The 24566-nt window shown below is 40.2% G+C and overlaps 1 protein-coding gene across 1 annotated transcript in view; it reads right to left on the minus strand.

Annotated features, from left to right (window-relative positions):
• Positions 1-4237: 4237 nt before the first annotated feature.
• Positions 4238-24566, minus strand: part of LOC121359867 (microtubule-associated protein 1B-like) — a 21413-nt gene continuing 1084 nt past the window's right edge. The window contains 5 exon segments of the mRNA XM_041479132.1: positions 4238-4393; positions 5085-5323; positions 10305-14580; positions 14583-15020; positions 19181-19321. Of these exon segments, the coding sequence (XP_041335066.1) occupies positions 4238-4393; positions 5085-5323; positions 10305-14580; positions 14583-15020; positions 19181-19312 (5241 nt within the window). The 5' untranslated portion in view covers positions 19313-19321.

A 24566-nucleotide genomic window follows, 5' to 3' on the forward strand; every position in this document is an offset into this window, starting at 1 on the left:
AGAACCTCTTGCAACAGATGAACAAAGAGAAGCATATGACAGAAATATCCTATATGCACAGTAAGTGTTCTTTGGAGATTATTTTCTTGTGGTAGGATGGATTGAAAATTCAAATTAAAAAATTGATTCAATCTTAGTAAATGAGTACCAGAACTCTCCTAAAATGCATAAGCTATTGTAAACAATTTTAAAAACCCATTCATATATGCAGTTAGTTCCACTCACCAGAGTATGCAAGATAATTTTAAAAAAATCAAAAATTAATTTTATGAAAGATGGAATGAAAAGTAGAGGCCAGTGAAGTCAGACCCACCACAGGACTTTGAAAAGGCATGAAAGAGAGGCCCTAAGTTCAGGAGTGCGGTGTGACCTTTAAAATAATTCTTCATTGAATTTTATGAAGCAGTATAGTAATAGCATGAAGATCATGACTGGGGATGCTTTTATGGGTAATATCATCATTTAAAGGGTGTGTCCTACTGAATTTTTATAATTAATCAATAAGAAACCATGCTCCTAGAAATCTATGCTTATCAACAGTATTCATCATTAATGTACGCACAACATTTTTCTGACAGTTTCTAAACTAATTGTGTAGTGATTGGTACAGTTAGATTAGTTCCACAAGCAGGAAAGACATAAAGGCAAGAGGAGCTAATGGAGGAGTTCACTGCTGTGTTATGCCCAGGCATGAGTAATATGTAAAAGGGAATGGATGGAACAGGCATTACAATACCTAAGAATAGTAAGACTGGGTTTTTAATATTATTGTAAAAGCAAAAGATAAATAAATATTTTAAGAACAGCTGTAACTGCCTAATTATTATTTTTAAAGTAAAATAAATGCTTGATCCATCACAAACTTACATGGACAGATTTAAGGCTTGATTCTTATTTCATTTACAGTAGGACCTAATGACTGTAACTTCCCTCATTGTAGTGAAATTTTTCTTGATTCACAAGAATAAGTGGCATAAGTGAGATTAAACTCAGGACCATTGCTGTACTTCTATTTTCTACCAAAGCAGAGGTACAAACCATTTCAGATTTTATCAGAAAATCAGTTCCCACCCACTTAAAAAGTTTGAAATCTGACCTGTATAAGAATGTAGACAAAGCAGAATTGTAAAAATTGTACAATTATGTGGATGCGACAGTTTAGAGAGAGAAACAGATAGTTTTACCAGGCATCATCCTGGGGAAAGCTGTGAGAACACTCAGAGAAAAAAATTTAAACGATTCTTATCTTAGTCTCTGCACCTGGTGTTTGTGAACATGTGGAATGCTTGTACGTGATGTTTATGGAAAGAAGGTGTTGTTCCTAATTAACCAATGGTGTGAGGGGTGTTGTTAAGAACCAATCAGGTTCTGGGTGAAGGATCCTGCTTATAAAATATGTGGCATTCCTAATAAAGCTCGCTTTATGCCTCCTGAGCATGGAGTCAATGTTGCTTTCTTTCAGCCGTTCCTAACTCAACGGCAACACAATTATTCTTCCAAAGATTTTGCCTATAACTTGGAAGACTATGTATTACAAAAGCCATTTTAAGTGAATGAGCCCAGCAAATATGCTTGTTTTCACAATACAGTTTCATCTGCTTTTTCTGCCATAGTCATTCTGAGTGAAATTCTTCACAACTTAAAAGGTATAGCAATAAATAAAACTGCATTGTTAGAGATACCTAAAATGAAGAAGCCATTAAAAATAAATCAAAAACCTCAACAATGGACAAACAGTAGTCCACAGCATTAAATAGGCCTCAGGAGCCCACATATAAAGGGGCCTAAAGCAATACTAAAAAACCCCTCATAAAAATTAGGAGTGTAAACATATACCTATTAAACAAAAATATCCTAAAAATGTAAAATTGAAACAAATTATAAGTAAAGAAAATAAAATGAGGTCATAGTTCACTACATTGTGAAGCTTAATACCAGCCATAATGGTGAATCATACACACCAGCACATATTTTCATTTTGGAGGCCTTTACACATTCTATAAATTCAGATTTGAAAACATTCTACAGTGTAACAAGACTTTTTAATTGGGATAAAACTTCTGAGACTAAAAAGTTCAAACTGTCTTAAATGACATAACTGTTCTACATGCTGTTCTGCTGCAAGCAGTCTAAAGAAGAAAGGGAAGGGAGAAAGGAAGAGACAGAAGGAAGAAAGAAACTTATTTTAGCTTATCATTTATTCTATCTTTTTTCAAGATCTTGGGGGGATTGAACATGTAGATTACGCTCTTGTAAATATTAGGCAATCAGCATTTCAAATCCCATTTATCTGTCATCATCAATAGGTTAATTTTTCCACCAGGGACCCCCTTCCCCCCTGCTTCCAAAAAGGCAGTTGACTATTTTCAACAAATCTTACCTCAATATCCATTCTCACTAGAACTTTAAATAACATTGATTTATCTTAAAAGACTACTAAAAAAATTGCCTTGGCCTGAAAAAAATTTCTTTTAATTTTCCTTTAAATGAAAACTTTTGTTAAAAACCTATTAAAAGTTCATGCAGCACTTTAAAAAAGTTTTCTGTATGTTTGTACCCATATATGCTTTTAAATTAAACAAATAAGGTAAGACGGGGGAAGATTGACTACTGTACAGACTCACAGATAATCTTCTTCATAATCCGGAATATTTACCAAGTTTTGCAACTCTGATAGTGAAGACCACTTCAATCTTGCTTCCACAGTACAAAAGAACCTTTTAAAAAAATGCTCATCTTGCCTTGTTGAGCTGTCCTGGTGCATCAATGAATTGTTCACAGAACTAACATATGTACTTCATAGCACCAAGCTGTTTGACCAGTCAGATAGGTTTCTAGTATACACTTCATGCACACTCACACTTCTTTACTGGTGCAACTATGATCCTACACAGATGTTTTATAAATTTCCTGTGTCAACATTAAAAAATAAGTGCATCAAGTTTCTTTGTACATTCAAGTCACTTTCTAAGGCAAATTGTCTACTGTATGTACTCCCAATTGCTCTGGTATTTTGTTTTAGTTAATTGACAGTGGACATGGGTGTTTAAGCATGTGTACTAGTCAGTTCTGACTGGAGTGAGTGGATTTTTACTGGGAGCATGCCTTAGATCAACAATTTTGCATGTTGAAGTAAAGGTTTTAGAATTCACAATGAGGTTCAGACTACATGCATATTTGGCCTATGATTGTTATGGGATGTCAGTATGCGGGGTTCAAATTAAAGTGGAAAACTGCTAAGCATTTAGGTTATACGTCACTTCCTAGCCACATTCTGCTTATTTTGCAGCTAACTTAATTCTGTAAAGTAAGGACCTCCTTTGCAATAGCTCATATTGATACACATTTCAAACTTCCTTTTCATGTGAGTGCATAAACTACAGTAAGCGATACAGCTGTTGCCATGAGGTTACTGGAGATGTAATTATTTATTACTTTCTCCTCCTATCCCTTTCTCTCTTTTTCTCTCTTTGTAATTCTTTAAAGGGCAAATGCCTCTGCCTGGCATAAGTCACTTGGAGTTGCTAGTACATTATTAAGTTGTTTGTCCCGGGCCAGTTCTCATAAGCCCTAGAAAAACACTTAATACACCCAAGGATAGCTCAGCTACTGCTTTGGGGGCATAAAATAAGCAGGATGGCTTCTGCTGTGGTGTTAGAAACAAAAAAGGTTTAATAAAGGCAAAATAACAAATAGAAAAACTCGAGCCAGGTACAGAGGTCTGCCCCTGGTAGAAACACTTCACACAAAAGCCCCTCTTCTCTTTTGTTCTGTTCTTTTCTACTTGATTGATCAGGCGGGACTTTTTGGCTTCTATCCAATTAGATGTTCTCTAGTGTTTGGTGAAGTCCCTGAGGCCCTATAAGGTGGCTTTCCACCTAACAGTTGAGAGAAGCTTCTGGGCTTCTTTCCTTTTTTGGGGGACAAAGGTTAGTTTTGCCACTCTGTCATTAGGGAGCGCATTCCTACAGTACATGGTTTTCAAACATTCAGTGAAGATGAAACTGGATCTGTATTTTCACAGTAATTTTGACCCTATTATGGGAATGCTGTTATTTCCCTTAGTAATCAGCAAAGACTAAAAATCTTTGTGACTTGCATCACTGTGATAGGGTTTAGAATTTTGCAGGTATACAGTTCAGCAGCTGAAATAGATTGGTTAAATTTTTAGAAAAGGTGTTTTCAAACTGAAGAATTTCTGGACAAAAAGTAAATCTTGCAGTGTATGGTCTGGTTCTTACAGTTCAATCTTGCATGCGGGAAAAGATTCATCTTGCATAACAACAGTGCTACTGCTTGCCAAAACCATAATGTTGAGGTCCTGCTGTTTCTCATGGGTGTCTTGGTACCATTCTCTCATCACTTCTGAGTCATGGGTAGGGATTAAGGTCACCTGCAACACAAAAGAGAATTCCTGAGGAATGGACAACAGAAGCAACTGATAAGAAAAATGTCTTTTTAAGAAGTCTTTGCCAACAATTATGATTCCCTTTTGGAAAGAGTGGATAGGATAAAAGAAAATAAATATGTATATAACATAAAATGACTGAGAACCAGCAGTTTATCAAAACAAAACCTTAGTTATCTAAGGTGCTGAGGTGCAACTTTCCAGAGAAGCAGCAGTCTGTAGTCTGCACTGATAGCTCTTCAGATTATGGCCAAATATTTTGTTTACTTATTTATCATGTTGGAAAGGCATATGAAGTTTCCATGAGTACACATTGATGATATAAACCATGAAACATTCACTTTTCTTTCCTACTTAAAACCTGCAAGGTTTCCAAACTTGGATCATATATGGTATAGCAACAAGATCTAATAGACAAATGGCCCTGTAAACCAGTTCCCAACTGTTTTATTCTCCAGAGACAGGTCAGAAGGGTCAGAAATGGAGAAGCATTTGAGCATGGTGCAGCTCTGTCCCTCACTTGGGTGTCCTCTCACATCACTTATGAAACAAGGCGCCCAAGCTGGGAACTCCTGTCTCCAGCAGCTACTGCCCACTCCAGAGGCACTCTGGCTTCCTGTAGTTGCTTTCCAGAGAAGATTACATTTCCAGGTAGAAATACTAGTGAAGAGCCTACCTGCATATTACTGTCCCACTGGGCCTTGCCCTCCAGCAGGGAGTCCAGAACAGCCCTGCTTGGCTCCTCAGCTGCAGAATCATTCCCGCTCACCACATAGTAGGATGACCGCACCCTCTTGAAAAACTCAACATCAACATTCTTGCTGTTGCTGTGGTTGGGAATGTACACCAGATCCAAATACATTGGAGGTCCTGGAGGCACTGCTGTAGAATTTGATGACTTACTATTCCCAGCTCCTTTGGAAATCAAACAACAAAAGAACATATCACAGGCTAGTTAAAACATGCATTTGTTAATTACCACTATAACTGCTGAGATTATATTCTTAAAATTGCTTGTCTTAGTTAAACATTACATAGCTACTATTGTACTTCTGTGTCCCCTGAAACACTTATGGCATTACCCTCCTACATCTAACACATTCCAACTTTGTTGTATGCCAATTGCAATTGGACTGGGAGGAAAAAAAATAGAATAAAAATAACTAACTATATAATACAATAAAAACTCACTACCATATAATCAACATTTGACCAAACCTTTCCCAGTAATATACTATTATCCAACAATTACTATGCAGGTCTGTGATTACTGAATTACCATTCAATAAATGGCAGTATTATTTTCTGATTTAAGAAGTACAACTTTTTGAAAGTTTCAGGTATGCATGATTATAAAAGCTAGGGTCATACAGGGAGCAATGCAGAAGTGGTCCTGAGATTTGGGGTATCAGCACATACCAAGACATAGTAGTTGTTGATATGTTCAAACTGTCTTACAGGTGCATCAGGGAGATACTACATGTGAGCAGAAAGAGGGGCAAGGTGGAACGTGTAAGAAAAGAGAAACTTCTTAAATCAATTACTGCAGGAAACTGAGAACAAGTGTTTGTTTGCCTGCTGGTTCCTTATTTGCATACACAAACTAGCCACTTATCACAAAAAGTAGAGGGAAGCATGTTTTTCTGCTATACATAGCATAGTATCTGTTCTAAGAAGTCAAAAATAGCTGCTTTTGCTGCACACTGGATCATGGTGTGAACTGACAATCAGGATTCAACCAGTAATTTCATCTAGATGATCACCATTGTTAGGAATATAGTTAGTAATTCGTGGAAATAAACGTTGTATAAAAATATATGTGTATAAAATACTCGGGGGGGGGGGTGAAGAATCCCTTTCCTCAGGATGGAAAAACCAAAGCAGAGCAGATGGGCACCATGACATTTGCATTCGAAGGGAACCTTGGCTACACGGGAGATGGGCCTTCACTAAAGGTATGTGCCCAGTGACACCCAGGAGATGATGGCCCGGACGAAATACACATCTGAGATAACCAGAGCCATCAGCACCTGCAGACTGAATGCCGGATTCCGGGAATCGGGGAAGTGTATTATCCTATTCTCGGATGGAGGCTTTGTGCAGCCCAAGCCAGAGAAAGAAACCAACTTGAATATGAAGAACTCAGAAAGAAACAAAGACATCCTGCCGCGGGCGAAATAAACTGTATAAGAACTGCTGCCTCGAAGCAGCTGGTGTGGACGGGGTAGATTTGGTATTAGCGAGTCCATTTCTCATGTTCACCCGTATCACCGACCGGGGGTGATACGCTGTCCGTTTTGGGTGGTGGCTGTCGGGACTGTATTACAGTCTTGAAATAAATTTTATTTTTTTTTTATAGTTTTATTAAAATTGGCTATTTTTTATTTTTCATTTATAACAACCATTTATGTTTTATTGATCTCTTCATGATGTTACAGAGGATAAAGTTTGGTGTGCTGGTTTTGCATTAATTGATTTGTGGTGAAGAGGAAAAAACTCAGCCATAGAAGTGATTTTTTTGTGAGAAGCTGCTAGCAGCTTCCTCTTTGCCTGGCAAAACCAATCGCTGGCTAGCTCTGAGAATTAGCACACTGCTAAGCCAATTAGAAAAACGCTGATAATGCCTCTATGATAATATAATTAAGAACAAAAAACTGCTGGAAGCTGTCTTGCTCCCTGCTCTCAAAAGAGGGGTGGAGGGGCAGGCTGGGGCCCCTTCCCAGAGGGGGCCACTGGACATCATCCCGGTGTGGCTGCTGGGCCATGCTGCTGGGGGCCATCCCGGCGCCAGGAGCAACCATGCAGCTGGGGCAGCGCCGCACCGCTGTGGTTCCTTCAGCATGGCTTGCAATGGACTTTATTTACGTAGCTGGTTTTAACCAGCCATGCTGTGGACAGAAAGACAAAAGCGGAGGCAGCAGTTTTTCTTTTCTTGGCGTCCCTCATGAAGAAAAGGTGGAGAGTGGAGCCGGCAGCCCGCACGGCTTGCTCAGTGCTGGCAGAGACCACGTGACAGAGAGAGGGAAGCACGGCGAGCAATTCCCCATTTGCAGAGCCTGGACAAGATTAACCTTTCAGCACTGCAGAACTCTATAAACGGTTTCAGTTGATAGAACTTGAGAACAAATGAACCAAAGAACACTGATTCTCTCCTGAGTCCGAGAAAAGGAAAAAGTGAAGACACGTGAGGAGAACAATAAGGCTACACTAACGTCAGTACAAGGGGGGGGGGGGGGGGGGGGGAGGGTTCTCTTCTGTAAGCCCTGGTGAGAATTACAATACAACAAACTGTTTCTCTGTCATTCATGAAGTGCATGGGGAGGATGCATCATTCACCCGCAGCCCATGAGAAAAAGGCAGTGGTGCTGGAGCATGTGGATACTGAAAAGCTGTGATCGGGTGAGAGGCTTGAACAGAGAGAAAGAAAACCCTTGCTTTCAGAAATAAAAGAAGACCCTTGCTTTTATACTAGAACAACTCATCCTTAAAAACTGCACCTCATAAGCTAAACAGCCCACGAAAAGCAGTTGTCGTGGGAAGGACTTCACGTTGCAAGCAGGTTCTGGGCGAACTGTTAGCCGTGAAAATTTAAACCACATTGGAAAAGTTCACAGAGAATTGTTTCCTGTAGGAAAGACCCCATGGCATAACAAAAGAGACTCCTCTCCCTAAGTAAACTGACGAAAAATTTTTAGAAGTGACAAACTAAATAAAACCCCCATGTTTTATCTCCCTGCACTGTTGGTGAGAAAGAAAGAAGGGCTGGGGGAGGAAAAAGATGTTCTAAGAGTTTATTTTTTGTTCTCATTATTCTCTTTTAATTCTGTTAATAAAATTTTCTTTATACCTTTTAAAGTATACCTTTTAATTCTGTTTTGCCCTTAAAGTGTTTTTCTCCTAATCCTTATCTCACCCCATTAATTTTCTTTTCCCCTCCTCTGCTTAACTATAGCAGAAGAAAATGAATAAATAATTTTTTTAGGTGCACTGACATTTAGCCAGCATCAACCCATTGCATTTGGTAAACTAAATTATCTGTACAATGTACTCTATTTAGGATTACATATTGAAAATACAGGAAAGTCCAATACAATTGTCTAGAAGGACTTGCCATTCATCACAGGGTAATATGTCAAATAAGCATCATAACATGATAAGATTTCCTTAATTAGAGAGTTTTTAACTATTGGGTATATTAAAAAAAACTTTTATCATCTTTTATCATAAAAATTCTGTGATACATATTTCTGAATTGTATATGCTAACATTGCATAATTTATTAGACATTACACTTAAATGTCATTATCAAATAGACCCTTGTAGTCAGTGTTAGAATATACCCCAGAAGCATGCCTCAAGGAATAAGAATCTAATATAAAACTGAAGTGCTGGAGAAATGTACAGCATGAGGAACTGCACTGCTGCTTTGAAAAACGTCTACTAGGAGTGACATGCAAATAATTGTGTAAGAAAGGAATAGTGGACCACTTAAAATGATGAAGCTACAGAGACTTGAATGCTGGTTTGCTTGTACTGAATCCTACACTTGCTCCTTGTAAAAAGTTTTCAATAAAACATAAGTCCTAAAAACAGCAAAATCCAAGTATCCCCAAAACACTCTAACAAGATGTGCCAGAAACAAAATACTAGCACAATGTCTCCTTTGGTAATCTAATTCATATTTTATTACTACTTTGAATACACAACAGGAATTAAAAATTACATTAGTTTTCTGGATATTTAGTCATCACTGATGGGGTAAAACTTTAACTGTGTATTGGTTCTGGCTGAGCTGGAGTTCATTTTTCCATAGCAGCCCTTACAGTGCTGTGCTTTGCATTTGTAGCTAGAAAGGTGTTGACAACATACCAGTCTTTTGGCTACTGCTGAGCAGCACTGGCACAACGTCAGTGCTAACATTGCCTCCCTCCCATCAAGGAGCTGGAAGTGGGCAAGATCCTCGGAGGGGACACAATTAGGATAGCTGACCCAAACTGACCAAAGGGATATTCCATACCATCTGACAACAGCTCAGATAAAAAAGCTAAGGGAGAGAGGAGGAACAAGGGGGCATTTGTTATTCTACAATGTTTGCCTTCCAGGGCAACTGCTGCATGAGCTGAAGCCCTGCTTCCTGGAAAGTGACTGAACATTGTTTGCTGATGGGAAGCAGAAAATAAACTCTTTTTTTCTCTTTGCTTGTGAGTGTAAAAACTTTCGCTTTCACTTTAGTAAACTGCCTTATCTAAATGTTGTTTTCCATCTGATTTTCTTTCCCCTGTCCAGCTGGGAAGGGGAGCGGCCAAGCAGCTTGGTGGGCATCTGGTGTCCAGCCAAGGTCAACTGACCATAACTGGATTATGTGATGTACATGCTCAGCTCATTAAAAGTGCTCTTACTGCTGTTATAATTTTTTTAAAATACTATTTTTTAAATTATTCAAGCAAAGTAATAAAAGCATCCAATGTCTGATTGTACCTATGCCTCTCACAATATTGAACTGCATCACATTATGTTAAGAAGATTATGCCTATCTGATTCTTACTATGAATAATGTAATTTAGTTCACTACTGATTTCGTTTCACCTACAGAAGTGGTATTTTTAATTCTAATAGTTGGTTAACAATTCAGACAGTATTAAATTTTTTATATTTGATGTACCCTCTCTAATTCTTTGCATCTTAGCAAACTGACACATCAGATTTATCAGATTGCAAAACTTAATTTAGTGAATTTCATTCATTTAAATGTAGCTATAATATGCCAGATTTATATTTAAAACATGAACTTTCCTTGGGGGTTTGCTACCAACCACATTGTCAGCTGATGTAAAGGCAACCTAACTTCACTGTAACAACAAAGAAAATCTTAACATTAGGGAACTCCTGTCTTTACCTGTGGTTGCAGTCTTTGCTGACTTGTATGTTGTTGTATTTGCTGCATTCTTGGTGTCCTTATCTTTCTCTTCCACTCGAGACTTTACTTCTGGATTAGAGATATTTTTGGTTGCTTTCTCCACAGACTCCTTTTTTTGAGAAACTGTTTTGGAATTTTTGTCCAAAGATTCCTTTACAGCTGGTTTCGGTGAAGCCACTTGTTTTGATTTACCATCACTTCTTTTAAAAGCAGAAGACAACTTGGTCTTAGTACTCTGCTTTTTTGTCTTTGTCTTTTCTTTGAGGTCCTTCTTCAAAGGTTTACCCAAATTCTGATCAGTGGGCAAAATCTCTGGATCAACCATGGAGACGTCAGGGTGCCTAGGGGAAGGACCGTGATCCTGCATTGGGGCAGGTGGTGGGTCAATTTGTTTGTATGTAATTGTCTTGTCTGTCGGAATGGTTTCTGACTCATCTTCAGAATCAATGTTAGCATCTGCAGTGATGGAAGGGCATTCCTCAGTCTCAGGGGGAACATCTGAATCAGTCTGAGATGGGACAGACTCACTCATGGATGTGGGAGGGGTTTCATCACACTGCCACCCTTGCTGCTTTCCCCCAGAAGGTGGCTGAGCTCTCATAGATTGAGTTAACGGTTTCTTTTGATATTGAGACTGTTCTTCACTTGCAAACCACTCAAGGGGATTTGGGTTAATAAATGACGGTGAAAGTTCAGTTTTAGAATGTTTATATTCACAGGAGGACACAAGACATAAGTCAACATCTTGATGGGATTCTGCTAAAGATTTTTCTGGAGTAAAATGTGCACTTGCTTCATAGGAATAGTTAGTAGCTTTGGATGACCTGGTGGTTTTCCCAGTTGTCTCAAATGAGAAATCTGTGGCTTCAGGTGAGTTGGTGGCTTTCCCTGTTGTCTCATAGGAATAATCCACAGCATCAGGTGATCTGGTAGCTTTCCCAATTATCTCATAGGAATAATCTGTGACTCCTGGTGACCCCATAGTTTTCTCTGTCATCTCATAGGAATAATCTGTGAACTGAGGTGATCTAGATGTTGAAACTGCCTCATAGGAGTAGCTAATATCCTCTGGTAACCCAACAGATTTCTCTGAGACCTTGTAAGAATAACTAGGTTGTTCTGGTGACCTGCTGCTTTTCTCTAAATCTTCTTTTTCTGGGCTGATTAAAAGTTCTGGACTGTGTTTTGTTAGGGGTTCTTGGTAACTAAATGCTTTGACAGAGGACACTTGCAAAGATAATGAAGATGTGTGAGTAGCTGACACAGCTTCTGTGATTGCAGGAGGTGAATCTGGAAAACTAGGAGAGTACAGAGAAGATTCCCTTGGAGTTAATGGAGACAGGTCAGACTTTGGTGAAAGCTTTTCTCCTAGGCTCTGCATCTTTTCTGAAGTGAAAGAAGAATGTAGTGACATATGTCTGGGTGGAACAGCACCTGAAAAGGTTTCTTCTGGCAGTGGAGAAGTTAACTGGGAATGTGTATGAGCTGATGAAGTCGAGGATGAAGCTTCAGTTCGAGAAACTGAAATAATTTCTGAAATATCCTTCTCCTGAGAGTAAGATGACTGTTCCACAGTGGAAGTCTTCCATGCAAAAATAGGGTCCTGTATATCTGAAGGGCTATAATCTACTTCTGTCAGTCCATTTTCAGATATATGGTATATACTAGTGCCTACAGTAGGATAGTCTGGAGATTGCCTACTAAAGTCCATTGTTAAAGACTGCTCAGGGGACTCATGACCAAATTCTACTGACATAGTTGACTGCTCAGGAGATCTGTGGTTGTGCACTGGGGTTCTTGATTTTGTAGTTTTAGGTGAGAAATCTGGTGGAGAAATTGACATGGGTCTTGGGCATTCTTCTTTAGATGGAGACATGTCTGTTTCCTGAAACATTGTTGGTGTTTGTACAACTGACACTGAAAGGGAATCATCAACTTCAGTAGAGTGGGGGGATCCAACCTCGGCATGCAAAGAAGGAGATACATCATCAGTAGTTGGTTCTGGAAATGAACTAGTAGCAACAGATGCTGTAGAGACAGAAGCTATTCCTCCTATATGGGAATAGGTATCTTCTGCTACAACTTCATCAACTGGAGTTGCAGATGTGTCAGAAACAGTGCCTTCTGAAATTGACATTTTGGTGTCTTCCTTTAAGGAACCAAACTGACCGATATCTATTTGAGTTGGTGAGAGATCACCTGCTAACTTCTGCTGATTCAAGACCAGTGAAGACTGAGAGCTGCTGGGTATTGTATCCTCCATTTTCCTTTCTAGGCTGAAACCTTCCTTAATTACCATACACTCCATACTTTTTTCGCCTTGTTTTTCTTGGAAAAGGCTCACAGAGTTGTCTTCAGAAGCTGGGTTCATCTGAACAGGTGATTTTTTTTTTTCAGGTTTCCCCTCAGAAGGATTTCCATAAGCTTTGGTGGGAGACTTTACATAAGCACTTAAAAATGTATCATAAGTGGCCTCTGAACCTATCAGTGGTGGACTCCGTAGAGGTGAGAGAACCTTTTCAATAGGAGATTCTGAATCTGGCACAGGCTCATCCATAGGGCTAATTCTGGGTTTGGCAGACTCATCTTTGTCTTCACTGACTTCAAAGATAACAGGAACTTCTGTTGACTTTTCACTGGTTTCAGAGGGAAGCTGACTGGATTTTTCATCAGTGGCAGATGGATAATAAGGCGTGTGGCCAGCACTACCAGGAGCAGACTGTGAGGGAGATGCTACTTCTAATGTTTTATCTTCAGGGATTGCACAGTGCTCTTTGGCAACTTCTTGATGTACATCAGACAATGTAGCAATGGGGACAGGCTCAGCCAAGACTTTGATCTCATTGGGAGTAAGTGAAAAGTTCACACTACCTTCACTCAGTGGTGTTTTGGCAACAGGTGATAGAGGGGACAAACTCTTAGCTGGGCTCTTGGCTGGACTGTGTTTTCCACCATCTTCTGGATAGGGTTCTTTGATTTTTAATTTGTCAGTGCCTTGTATTTCAATTTCTTTTTGACAATATACATCTTGGAATGCAGATTTACAGAATTTGTCTTCCTCTAATGAAGGTGGTGAGATGGTAGAAGCTGAGGCATTATAATCTTTACCTTCTGTGGCCTCTGTTTTGGATCCCTCTGATAATCCATTAAAAGCAACTGGAAGTGGAGAAAGTTTAGGTCTAGCAAATTCTTGAGAGTACAATGACGTCTCATACTTGGTAATGTACATATGCTCTTGAGAAGGTGACTCACTTTCCTCGCTGATAGTTTCATCACTCATCACATCCCGGGGCGTAGACATTTCATCCATTGGAGTTGGTTCACTGGCTATTTCGATGGTAGACTGTGTATAACCTGAAGTAGCTGTGAATTCCTCAGGTGCATTTTCTCTATCTTCTTCATCAGAAACAGCGGCTTCACTTTCTGAGCCACCAGGTAATGTTTCATCATGGACAGAAGAAGCCAGTTCAACTTCTGGAGACTGAGGCTCTGAGTGTTTTGTTGATGTAAGTATAAGTAGGCTATATTTATCTTCAACTTCACCAGCTTCTGCAGCTTTGTCTACTACAGCCATCACACAGTCTTCTTCAGCTTGTATTTTTCCAGTGTCCTCTTCATCTTTAAAGTCTTTTGCTTTGTCTTCCTTGTCTTCTTCAGTGTCTTCAGTTTCTGCCTTTTCTACTGCTTCTTCCACATCTTCCTCAGCCTGTTCATCTGATGCCTCATCATCTGCCTTTTCAATATATTTTTCGGCTTTAATATCAGCCATTATTTCTTCTGAACTCTCTTGCAGTTTTCTTGCTTTCTTCATATATGGTTTTGTAGTGACCAGTTGTGTCTTTACCTCCTCATCTTCACCTCGCTCTTCAGCTTCCTCTGTCTCTGCCTTTTCCTCATAATTTCCTCCTTCATATGATTCTTCTAAGACAGTTCCCTCATCTTCAAACTTTGCATGGTCATCAACTCTGTGCTTTTCCACTGGTTCCAGTTCCTCAGGTATTTGTTCACACTCACCCTCTGCCTCTGTGGTAGTTATGCCTTCATCAGAAGACTCAGCAGGTCCTTCATGATCTAATTTTTCTTTTTGTACTTCAAAGGTCTCTTTTTGTTCTATGCCAGTGAGTCTTAGATTATCCTCTATGAGTGCAACTTGAAGTTTTGTTTCTTTTATTGTTTCATCTTCTTCAGCTTTTAATTCCTCAAAATCCTTTGTTAAATCCTCTGGTGAAGACATAAGGGATCTCTCAACTTGAAGCTGTTATCATCTCCAATGTGAGTGAGTAGAATGGAATCTACCCTGTCCAAGTGCCGGATAAGTTTCCAAAAACAAGATTTTCTTTCAGATCCTCCATTGATAAGCATGTTGAATCCATTCACTGCAAACAATGCAGAGTCACCTCTTCCACCTGGGAAAATATAACAGCAGGGTTTGGAGAGTTTCAAGAAGCCTCCTGAAGTTGGAGGTTCCAAAATGTCAAAGGGTGATGGCACTTCTACTGATTCTAACAGATACTCAGTGAATTCAGAGAGTCCTTCCATTTTGGGCAATATGGAAGCTGAGTTGAGCTTAATGTTAATAAAGTCTTGAAGGTTGTGTCTGTCAAGGTTGGAATTTTTCCATTCTCCTTCCTCAGGGCAGAAAAGAGTTAAGCTGGCTTTGTTGGCAGGGTGTGTGGTGCTCAATAATTCACCAATCTAAGGTTGTAAAACAAAACCACAAGATGCATGTAAATTCATTTTTTAATTACAATTAATATCAGGACATAATAGCTCCTGATCAGATAAAACCTTTTTCGTTCGCTTCTGCACTGTTGAGTACCCATCCTAGAAGTTAAAGGAACCAGCTATCACAATTAGTTTTCTACTGTATTTTTTAAAATACAAAGGATCAGCTTATGAGGAAATGTCCCTTCCTCACTATCTAAAGGGGGAAAGTACCCCAATGTTCTCCCCTGCCTCCTCTACCCTTTACAGGAGAACAGTACAAGTTTTAATTTAGAGGGGATGAGGACTATGAAGCTAATGTTGCCAGAGCTGCCACTACTCTGCCATTGGCTCACGAGTCTCCCTGCTGCCCCTGTCCATTCAGAAGAGCCAGACAAATATCTAAGGGAAACAGCACATCCTCTTAACAGGCAGAAAGAATAACTGCAGCCTAGAGGAGGCTAGCATCCTCCTGGAGCAGCTGCCTTCCACACCCTCTCCTTACACAGCATGTATTTCACAACACCACAGCTCTTTCTGCAGATTAACTCTTGACTCCCAGACTGCAGGACAGTTTTCCAGAACACTAATAAATTATTTATTCCATAAAAAATGCAAAAAGTTACAAGTTTTGTATTTCTGAGATTGTGAGGCAAATATATTTATATATGTTCTATTTTTCTGGTTTTGGCTGGGATAGAGTTAATTTTTTTCATATTAGCTAATATAGAACTGTGTTTTGGATTTGTGCTAAAAAAAAAGTATTGATAACACAGGGATGTTTTAGCTGTTGCTGAGCAGGGCTTATATAGAATAAAGGCCTTTTCTGCTTCTCATATCACACCATCAATGAATAGTCTGTGGGTGTACAAGAAGTTGAGATGAGACACAGCTGGGGCAGCTGACTCCAACTGACCAAAGGGACATTCCATACCATATGTCATGATCAGCATATAAAGCTAGGGAAGGAAAGAGGAATGGGAGGATGTTTGGGTTGGATGATGGCGTTTGTCTTTCCAAGTCACCATTACTCATGATAGATCCCTGCTTTCTTGGAAATGGCTGAACACCTGCCTGCCCATGGGAAGCAGTGAACTAATTCTTTATTTTGCTTTGCCTATTAAATTGTCTTTATCTCAACCCACGAGTTCTCGCATTTTTCCCCCTCTGACTGTCTCGCCAATCCTACTGTGAGGGAAATGAGCAAGCCGCTATGTGGGGCTTAGTTGCCAGCTGGGGTTAAGCTATGACAAATATATATATAAATACATATATTATATTATGCAATATATATTTATAATGCTTTATATATATAGTCTTATAAATAAAAAAAAATTTAATTCAGTGATAAAGAAAGAGCCAGAAAAAAAGTGTTATGGTTAAAAACAATCTTGTCATTATTTTTATTTTCAACTCATGGATCACAAAAGTGAAAATCTAGAAAAGCTCCATTAATTTTGACAGTGTTTGAAAATATGTGCCCTAGTTTAGGCCAGGACAGGGCTAATTTTTTACAGTAGTCAGGAGGGGAGCATGGCCAGACCCTAGTGTTATTCAATACCACCTTATGTCATTGCTAGGGATGGGGGAAAGGGACTCTCTCTGGCTTCAGAGGAGGAGAGTAACTTTTTTTTGGTCAGGAGAAAACTGTGGTCAGGAAGACCCAGTCAGTATTTGTCAAAGTTTTCCATGTAAATAGTTTCATTGTCTTACAGCTTTTATTATTAATATTCTTGCTGTCACTGTTAGTTTTCTTATCTCATTGCTGTTTCCAGTATATTGTTCTTTTCTCAACCCATGATCTTTGCCTTTTGTGCTTTCAATGGGGGTGGGGGGGAGAGAGTGGGATCTGGTTTGGGAGAGTCTTGGTTGGGGCACTAAACTGGGGAGTACCATTCCTAAACCGCAACATGCTAGTACTAACATGATTTACTAAAATAAAGGCACAGAAAAGAAAACGTTCTATGCCATAGTATGAAGAGCTATTGCTCTATTCCAGTCTGAACTAAAAACCAATGTTTGGTGTTTCCACATTAGTACACAAACATGAAAAGGTATGATATACTTTTTATGTTCTTCCAATTCAACAGACACATTTGACTTTTTTTTTTTTAACAGGAAAATAGGTCAAATGTAGCCCATTTCTGTTTTATTTGCACTTAACAAAGAGACCACCAAATTATATAAATTTTATAGAATTAATTCAGACATAAAATTCAATGCAAAATATACCCACATGGTATCATGCAAAATACCCCAACCTTCTTTGCAGACACTCAATTGCTAGTTCAAGATATAGGAGTAGCTTTCATAAAGATAATAGATTAGAATGCAGCTGAATAATTTGAAAGTCTTGGACTACAAACTGAATCAGCAGAAGAAATGGATATATAAAAAAAGATGCTTGATTGCAGCAGATCTGTGTTCCTCTGTGTGTCTTGCTTCCTTTCTTTGTGTTACATAATTTATTTCAGCATTTACCAATAATAAAATGCAACAAAGACAATGGCTGTAATTGAAAGAAAAATTATCATGCCAATAACTAAAGCAGAAAATACATGTTTTCTATCTTTGCTGTATTGCAACCATTTGATATGAGTATAAATCTCACTCCTATGTCAGACATGGCTTTTCTGTAAAAAAGCAAAGCAAAAAAAAACTGAAGTGAAACTTTTCTCAACCAGCATGTCCAGATCCCTTTCTGCAGGGCTGCTCTCCAGCCACTCATCTCACAATCTATACTCGTGTCTGGCATTATTCCGTCCCAGGTGCAGAATCCAGCATTTGGACTTGTTAAATTTCATTGCCCAATGCTCCGATCTATGTAGATCCCTCTGCAAGGCCTCTTGTTCCTCAAGAGAGTCAACAGCACCTCCCAGTTTGGTATCATCAGCAAATTTGCTAACAGTGCATTTAACTCCTGCATTGAGATCATTGATAAATATATTGAACAGAATTGGCCCTAGAACTGAGCCCTAAGGAACACCATTAGTGACTGGTCACCAGCCAGATATAGCCCCATTCACTACAATCCTTTGAGCCATGCCCTTCAGTCAGTTCTTCACCTAGCTCACCATAAGCCCACTCATCCCATAGCTGGGCAACTTTTCCAGAAAGATGCTGTGAGGGACAGTATCAAAAGTCTTACTAAAATCCAGAAAAACTACATCCATCACCTTCCCATCATCCACTAGGTGGGTGACCTTATTGTAGAAGGTCTACAACCTCTCTGGGCAACCTGTTTCAGTGTTTCACCACCCTCATTGTAAAAAAAAAATATTTCTTATATCTAATCTAAATCAACCCTCTTTTAGTTTAAAAACATTACATCTTGTCCTATTTCAACAGGCCCTGCTAAAAAGTCTGTTCCCAAATGGATACAACAAGGTCACACTGGAACTCATGCAAACTTTTGTCAGTGCTGAACTTTCAAAATACACTCCACTGAAATGCTCCTATTTAATTTTGGGAACTAAATACTGAGGGATGAAGCCATACAGATTATTTAAATATATATTTTACACAGCAGCCAAATTAAGTGTGACAGCTTGTTTACTACAGGTTCCTGCCCTACAAGGACTTTCAGACAATACATTAAGCAAAATAGCAAAATAACAAGTCATGAAAGAAACAGCATTAAATATTGGTATATTTCATGATTATATTTTTCTTCTGTAAATCCCACAATATTTAGATTTCACTATCAAAATGTTATACACTACAGTAAGGAAGCCAAACATGTAGGTGGTGCAAAAACTAGAGCCTTTCTAACAGATAGTCTGTCTTATTTATTACTAACTGCCATCAGGCAAGAACCTGCTGTCAAATTCAACTGCTTTGTAAGTGCACCTTGGAAAACAAGCTGTATATTTTAAACACAACACTGTCTCCTTCCATTGTCAAAATGTTCCTTGGTTTTCTCTTTCTTGAAATTGCAATTTATATCCCCAAATTAAAATGTAATTCCTTTGTAAAGCAATTTACATCAAGACTGAAGTAAATTAAATGTCTTTAAAGAAAGCCTATAATAAAGAGTAAAAAGCATCAGCATTAGCTAGCTAATGTTAATTCTAACAAGAGGGCCAATTTTAGTCTCTTAAAAACCTGTGCCATCACATGACAATATATGGAAAACACTTTTCTGAACACACCTCTTGATCTGTGAAAATCTCAATGAAATTATTGAAGGAGAAGGTCCCTGACTGAAGAATGAGTTCTCCTGTGTTTTCAAAGCACTGTCCAGTTAGTACAAGGAGCTTGTGTCTTGCAGCATCTGTGATCATTAAGCGCACCTAAAGAGGAGAGAAACACATCAATAATGGGAGTTACCATGTGTTTGTACATTCCTCTGAGAACGTAAGTTTTACCTCATTTAATTTAAAGCATATTTTGCACCAAAGCCTCCATAGGACAGTCAAAACATTTTCAAGTTATGGAGTGTTTTTATTGTCTGGAGCTTGATGATGGCACAAATAGAGTTGAGTGTTTATGGGTAAGAACCAGGAGAAAGGCAATCAAGGCAGATATCCCGGTGGGAGTCTGTTATAGACCACCCAACCAAGATGAAGAGGTAGATGAAATATTCTATAAGCAACTGGGAGAAGTCTCACAACTGCTAGCCTTCATTCTCCTGGGGGACTTCACTTTGCCAGATGCCCACTGGAAATGCAATACAGCAGAGACAAAACAGCCTAGGAGATTCTTGGAGTGTGTGGAAGAAAACTTGCTGACACAGCTGGTGAGAGAGCCAACTAGGGAAGGCACCGCCCTGGACTTGCTGTTTGTAAACAGAGAAGGACTGGTGGGTGCTGTGATGATTGGCGGCTGTCTTGGGTATAGTGATCATGAAATGATTGAGTTTTCAATTCTTAGAGAAATAAGGAGGGGTGTCAGCAGAACTGCCACCTGGGACTTCTGGAGGGCAGACTGACCTGTTAAGGAGACTAGTTGAGAGAGTTCCTTGGGAGGCAGTCCTGAAGAGCAAAAGAGGCCAAGAAGGCTGGAAATCTGTCTCACCTTTTTGCTGCCATTATTATTATTATATTATATTTTATTTGTTTCAATTATTAAATTGTTTTTATCTGAACCCATGATTATTTTTCCTGATTGTCCTCCCCATCCCACCAGGGTTGAGGGGAAACTTATGAGCGGCTGCATGGTACTTAGTGGCCAGTTGGGGTAAAACCATGGCAAGCGAAAAAGAGAAAGGAAATAAAAGTAATGACACAAGGGAAAATAGAGTAAGGAGCAGAAGAGAATAAAATTTGAATGAAAAAGTATATATTCCTTCCATAACTCTTGTTGAATTTTAATAACACTGTATCAGGACACCCTTGGGCAACTGTATCCCACATGCTAATGTCAGCCTGTTTTTGGAAGGCCAAATTTCTTTTCCCAATGTACAGCATTGCTTGTCATTCTGTTACAAAAATGTCACTAAAAAGCAACAGCCTTAAATCACACAAAGAAGTTGCATATTTAGACTGTTATTCTGTTAAATTCCCTACAAAGTTAAAGGATGTTTCTGTTTCACCATAATTATAATCAAGCACTCAGATACAGTCACATGTACTATTTACATCTCATGATACCACTAATTATGGACACAATAACTTTTTTAAGCGTACCATCCCAAGACCTTTTTCAAAACAGTAATAAATTATGTCGATGCCTGATGGCTCAAAGGAACTTGCAATGGGGAAATAAACTTCTGCATTTTGAAATAACTGTTAAATATTTTAAACGAGAGCTTTGTTATTTTATTTTACCCTCACTATAGGCCAGTAATAATCACTATTTCCCTCCAGAGGGAGATTTACTTGCATGCTAAGAAAAATCCATACATTCAGTATACTTCTGTATACTTCTGTACTGTTCAGTAAACTTTTTGCAAATGTGATGGGTTGACCTTCAGTGGTCACCATGACCTCACCAAGCCTTTTTATGACATATCGTATGTAGTGCTCTATGACTTCATGCTCTTGTAAAAAGTCACTCTCTAGCTTTCTTGTAGGTTCCCTTTAGATACCAAAAGGCTGCTATAAGGAGCCTTCTCTTCTCCATGCTGAGCAGTCCCAGTTATCTCAGCCCATCTTCATTGGTGAGGTGCTCCAGCCCTCTCATCTTCATGGTCCTCCTCTGGACTCTCTCCAACAGGCTGATGCCTTACTGTGCTGAGGACTCCAGAGCTGAATGAAGTATTCTAAGTTAGGTAGGGTCTCTCGAGAACAGAGCAGAGGGGGAGAATCACCTCCTTGAATCTGCTGGTAATGCTTCTTTTGATGCAGCCCAGGATATAGGTATCTTTCTCAGCTGCAAGTGCACTTTCTCAGGTCACGTCAAGCTTCTCGTCAATCAACAACCCCAAGTCCACATCAGCCCAGCCTATATTATGCTTGGGATTGCCCTGACCCGGGTCCAGGACCTTGCTCTTGGTGTTGTTGAACTTCATAAGGTTTGCACGTACCCACCCCTCAGGCCTGTCAAGGTCCCTCTGGGTGGCATCCCATCCTACTGGCATTTCTGGATGGCCCTTCTCTGGACTCACTCCAGCAGGTCTACATCCTTTTTATGTTGGGAGCTCCAGAACTGGATGCAGTACTCCAGGTGGGATCTCACAAGAGTGGAGCAGAGGGACAGAATCACCTCCTTTGACCTTCTGGTCATGCTTCTTTTCATACAGCCCAGAACGTGGTTGGCTTTCTGGGCTGCAAGTGCACATTGCCTGCTCATTTCCAGCCTCTCATCTACCAGCACCCCCAAATCCTTCTTGGCAGGGCTGCTCTCAATCCATTCATCCCTTACCTTGTATTGATACCAGGGGTTGCCCCTACCCAGGTACAGCACCTTGCACTTGGCCTTATTAAACTTCATGAGATTCCCATGGGCCCACATCTCAAGCCTGCCCAGGTCCCTCTGGATGGCATCCTGTCCTTCAAGTTTGGCAACCGCACGACTCAGCTTGGTATCATCTACAAACTTGCTGAGGGGGCACTTAATCCCACTGTCTGTGTCACTGATGAAAATATTAAATAGCACTGGTCCCAATACAGATCCCTGAGGAACACTTGTCACCAGTATCCATCAGGACACTAAGCTATTGACCACTACCCTCTGGATGTGACCATTCAACCAACTCCTCACCCACTGAACAGCCCACCCATCAAATCCATATCTCCAATTCAGAGAGAAGGATGTTGTGAGGGATTGTATCAAAAGCTTTACAGAAGTCCAGATGGATGGCATCCATAGCCCTTCCGTTGTCCACTGATGCAGTCACTCCATTATAGAAGGCCACAAGATTGGTCAGGCAGGACTTGCTCTTGGTGAAGCTGTGTTGGCTGTCTCAAATCACCTCCCTGTCCTCCATGTATCTTAGCATAGATTCTAGGAGGATCTGTTCCATAATCTTCCCAGGCACAAAGATGAGGTTTGTAGTTCCTGGGGTCCTCCTTTCTACTCTTTTTAAGATGGGTGTGATTTTTCCTTTATCTTGTTCACCTGACTGCCATGAGTTTTCAAATATCATGGAGAGTGGTCTGGCCACTACATCAGTCAATTCCCTCAGGACTCTGGAATGCATATCATCAGGTCCCATATGTTCAAGTTCTTTAAGCTATCACAGACCTAATGTTCTCTTACAGTGGGAGGGACTTCGCTCCTCCAGTCCCCATATTGTAGTCCATCCACTTGAGAGGTGTAGGAATAGACACTGCAGTTTGGGGCAGCTGACCTGAACTGGCCAAAGGAATATTCCATACTATAGAACATCATGCTCAGTATATAAACTGGGGGGAGTTGGCCAGGAGGGGACTAACTGGGCATTGGTCAACAGATGATAAGCTATTGTATTGTGCATAACTTCTTTCTCTTGGGTTTTATTATTATTTCTCTATCCTTTTCATTACTCTTATTATCGTTACTATTATTTTTTTATTTTATTGCATTTTTTTTGTTTCAATTATTAAACTGTTCTTATTTCTACCCATGAGGTTTACTTTTTTTTTTTTTTATTCTCTTTTTCCCTTGTGTGGAGTGAGTGGCTGCATGTGTCAAGACTTAAAGAATGCAGTAAAATGTCTCAAAACACTGTCAAAGAAGGAAATTCCCAAAAGGTAAGCCAGCAAAACACGCACAGTTGGAATACAGGAAGGTGTTAATTTCAGGTCTACATGGAGGAGAAGGTTTGGAATTAGGACACTAGACAAAATTGTACTGTAGAAACTTGTGATAAGTGCAGATGTCAAGAAAAGGAAGATGCCAGGCCTGGTGAGGCAGATGTGGGTAACCTATTTGGACAAAAATTCCTACCATGGAAAACTGTGAGAAAGGAAGGAAGTCCTTGTACACATGCCAGCCCAGGTTGTGGGAACACCATCTATGCTCTGTGGATACCTGGGACTTGGACTGTATAAGTGGTACCTCCAGAAGAAAACCAGTGGACCCCCACCACTGAGAAGACCAGAAGAGTAAAGGCCAGCAGGATGATGCAGGGACCCACATGGTGGTAGCTATCTCTCTACTTAATCTGTCTCTTTCTCTCTTTCTCCCCCTGCCCCCCCCCCCCCATTTATTGTTAAATAAAATCCATACTATTGACTTTGGCATATGGCCACATTTGTACCTTAATTTGGGTGGAGACATCTTTTAATAATTGGATCCCAACAACCTGGTACTTAGTTGCTGTTGGGGTCAAACCATGAAAGTTTCTTCCTGTTTGTGTTTGATATCATTTCATGTTGGTAAATAAGTAGACTTTTTGACAAAGTACTGCAAGCAGAGTGTGTTGGCTTTGCATGGCCTGGTTCTTGGTAGTGGGGGCGGCCACAGAGGTGGCTTCTGTGAGAAGCTACTAGAAGCTTCCACCATGTCTGGCAGAGCCAATCCCTGATGGCTCTGAGGGTGGACATGCCACTGGCCAAGGCTGGGCCAATTAGAGATAGTGGTAATGCCTCTGTGATAACATATTTAAGAAGAAAGAAAACAAAAAATTGTGCAGTTTTAATTCCAGCCAGAGAAGAGCAGAGTGAGAACACGTGAGAAGAACAACTATGTAGACACCAAGGTCAGTGAAGATGGAAGGGGAGGAGGTGCTCCAGGCACTGCAGCTGGGATTCCTCTGCAGCCTGTGGTGAAGACCATGGTGAAGCAGCAGACTGTCCTCCTGCAGCCCATGAAGGAGGTGCCCACGCTGGAGCAGCTGGATGCCTGGAGGAGACTGTAATCCTGTGGGAGACCCATGGAGAGAGGGGCCCTGCACTCAGGCTGGAATAGCCTGTCCTTGAAGAACTGCACCCCGTGGAAGAGTGACCCACGCTACAGAAGTTTTGTGAGGACTGTTGCTCGTTAGATGGAGCCACGTTGGAGAAGTTCGCAGAGAACTGTCTCCCATGGTAGGGACCCCACGGTGCAGCAGTGGAATGACTTGTCTCCCTGAGCAGCGATAGAAACTACGGGTGATAAATTACCAAAACCCCCATTCCCTGTGTCCCTGCATTGTCAGTGGGAAGGAGGGAGAGGCTGAGGGGGGGGGGGGGG

The sequence above is a fragment of the Pyrgilauda ruficollis genome, unplaced genomic scaffold (genome assembly GCF_017590135.1).
Source record: "Pyrgilauda ruficollis isolate IOZ18807 unplaced genomic scaffold, ASM1759013v1 scaffold476, whole genome shotgun sequence".
In the NCBI taxonomy this organism is placed as follows: Eukaryota; Metazoa; Chordata; class Aves; order Passeriformes; family Passeridae; genus Pyrgilauda; species Pyrgilauda ruficollis.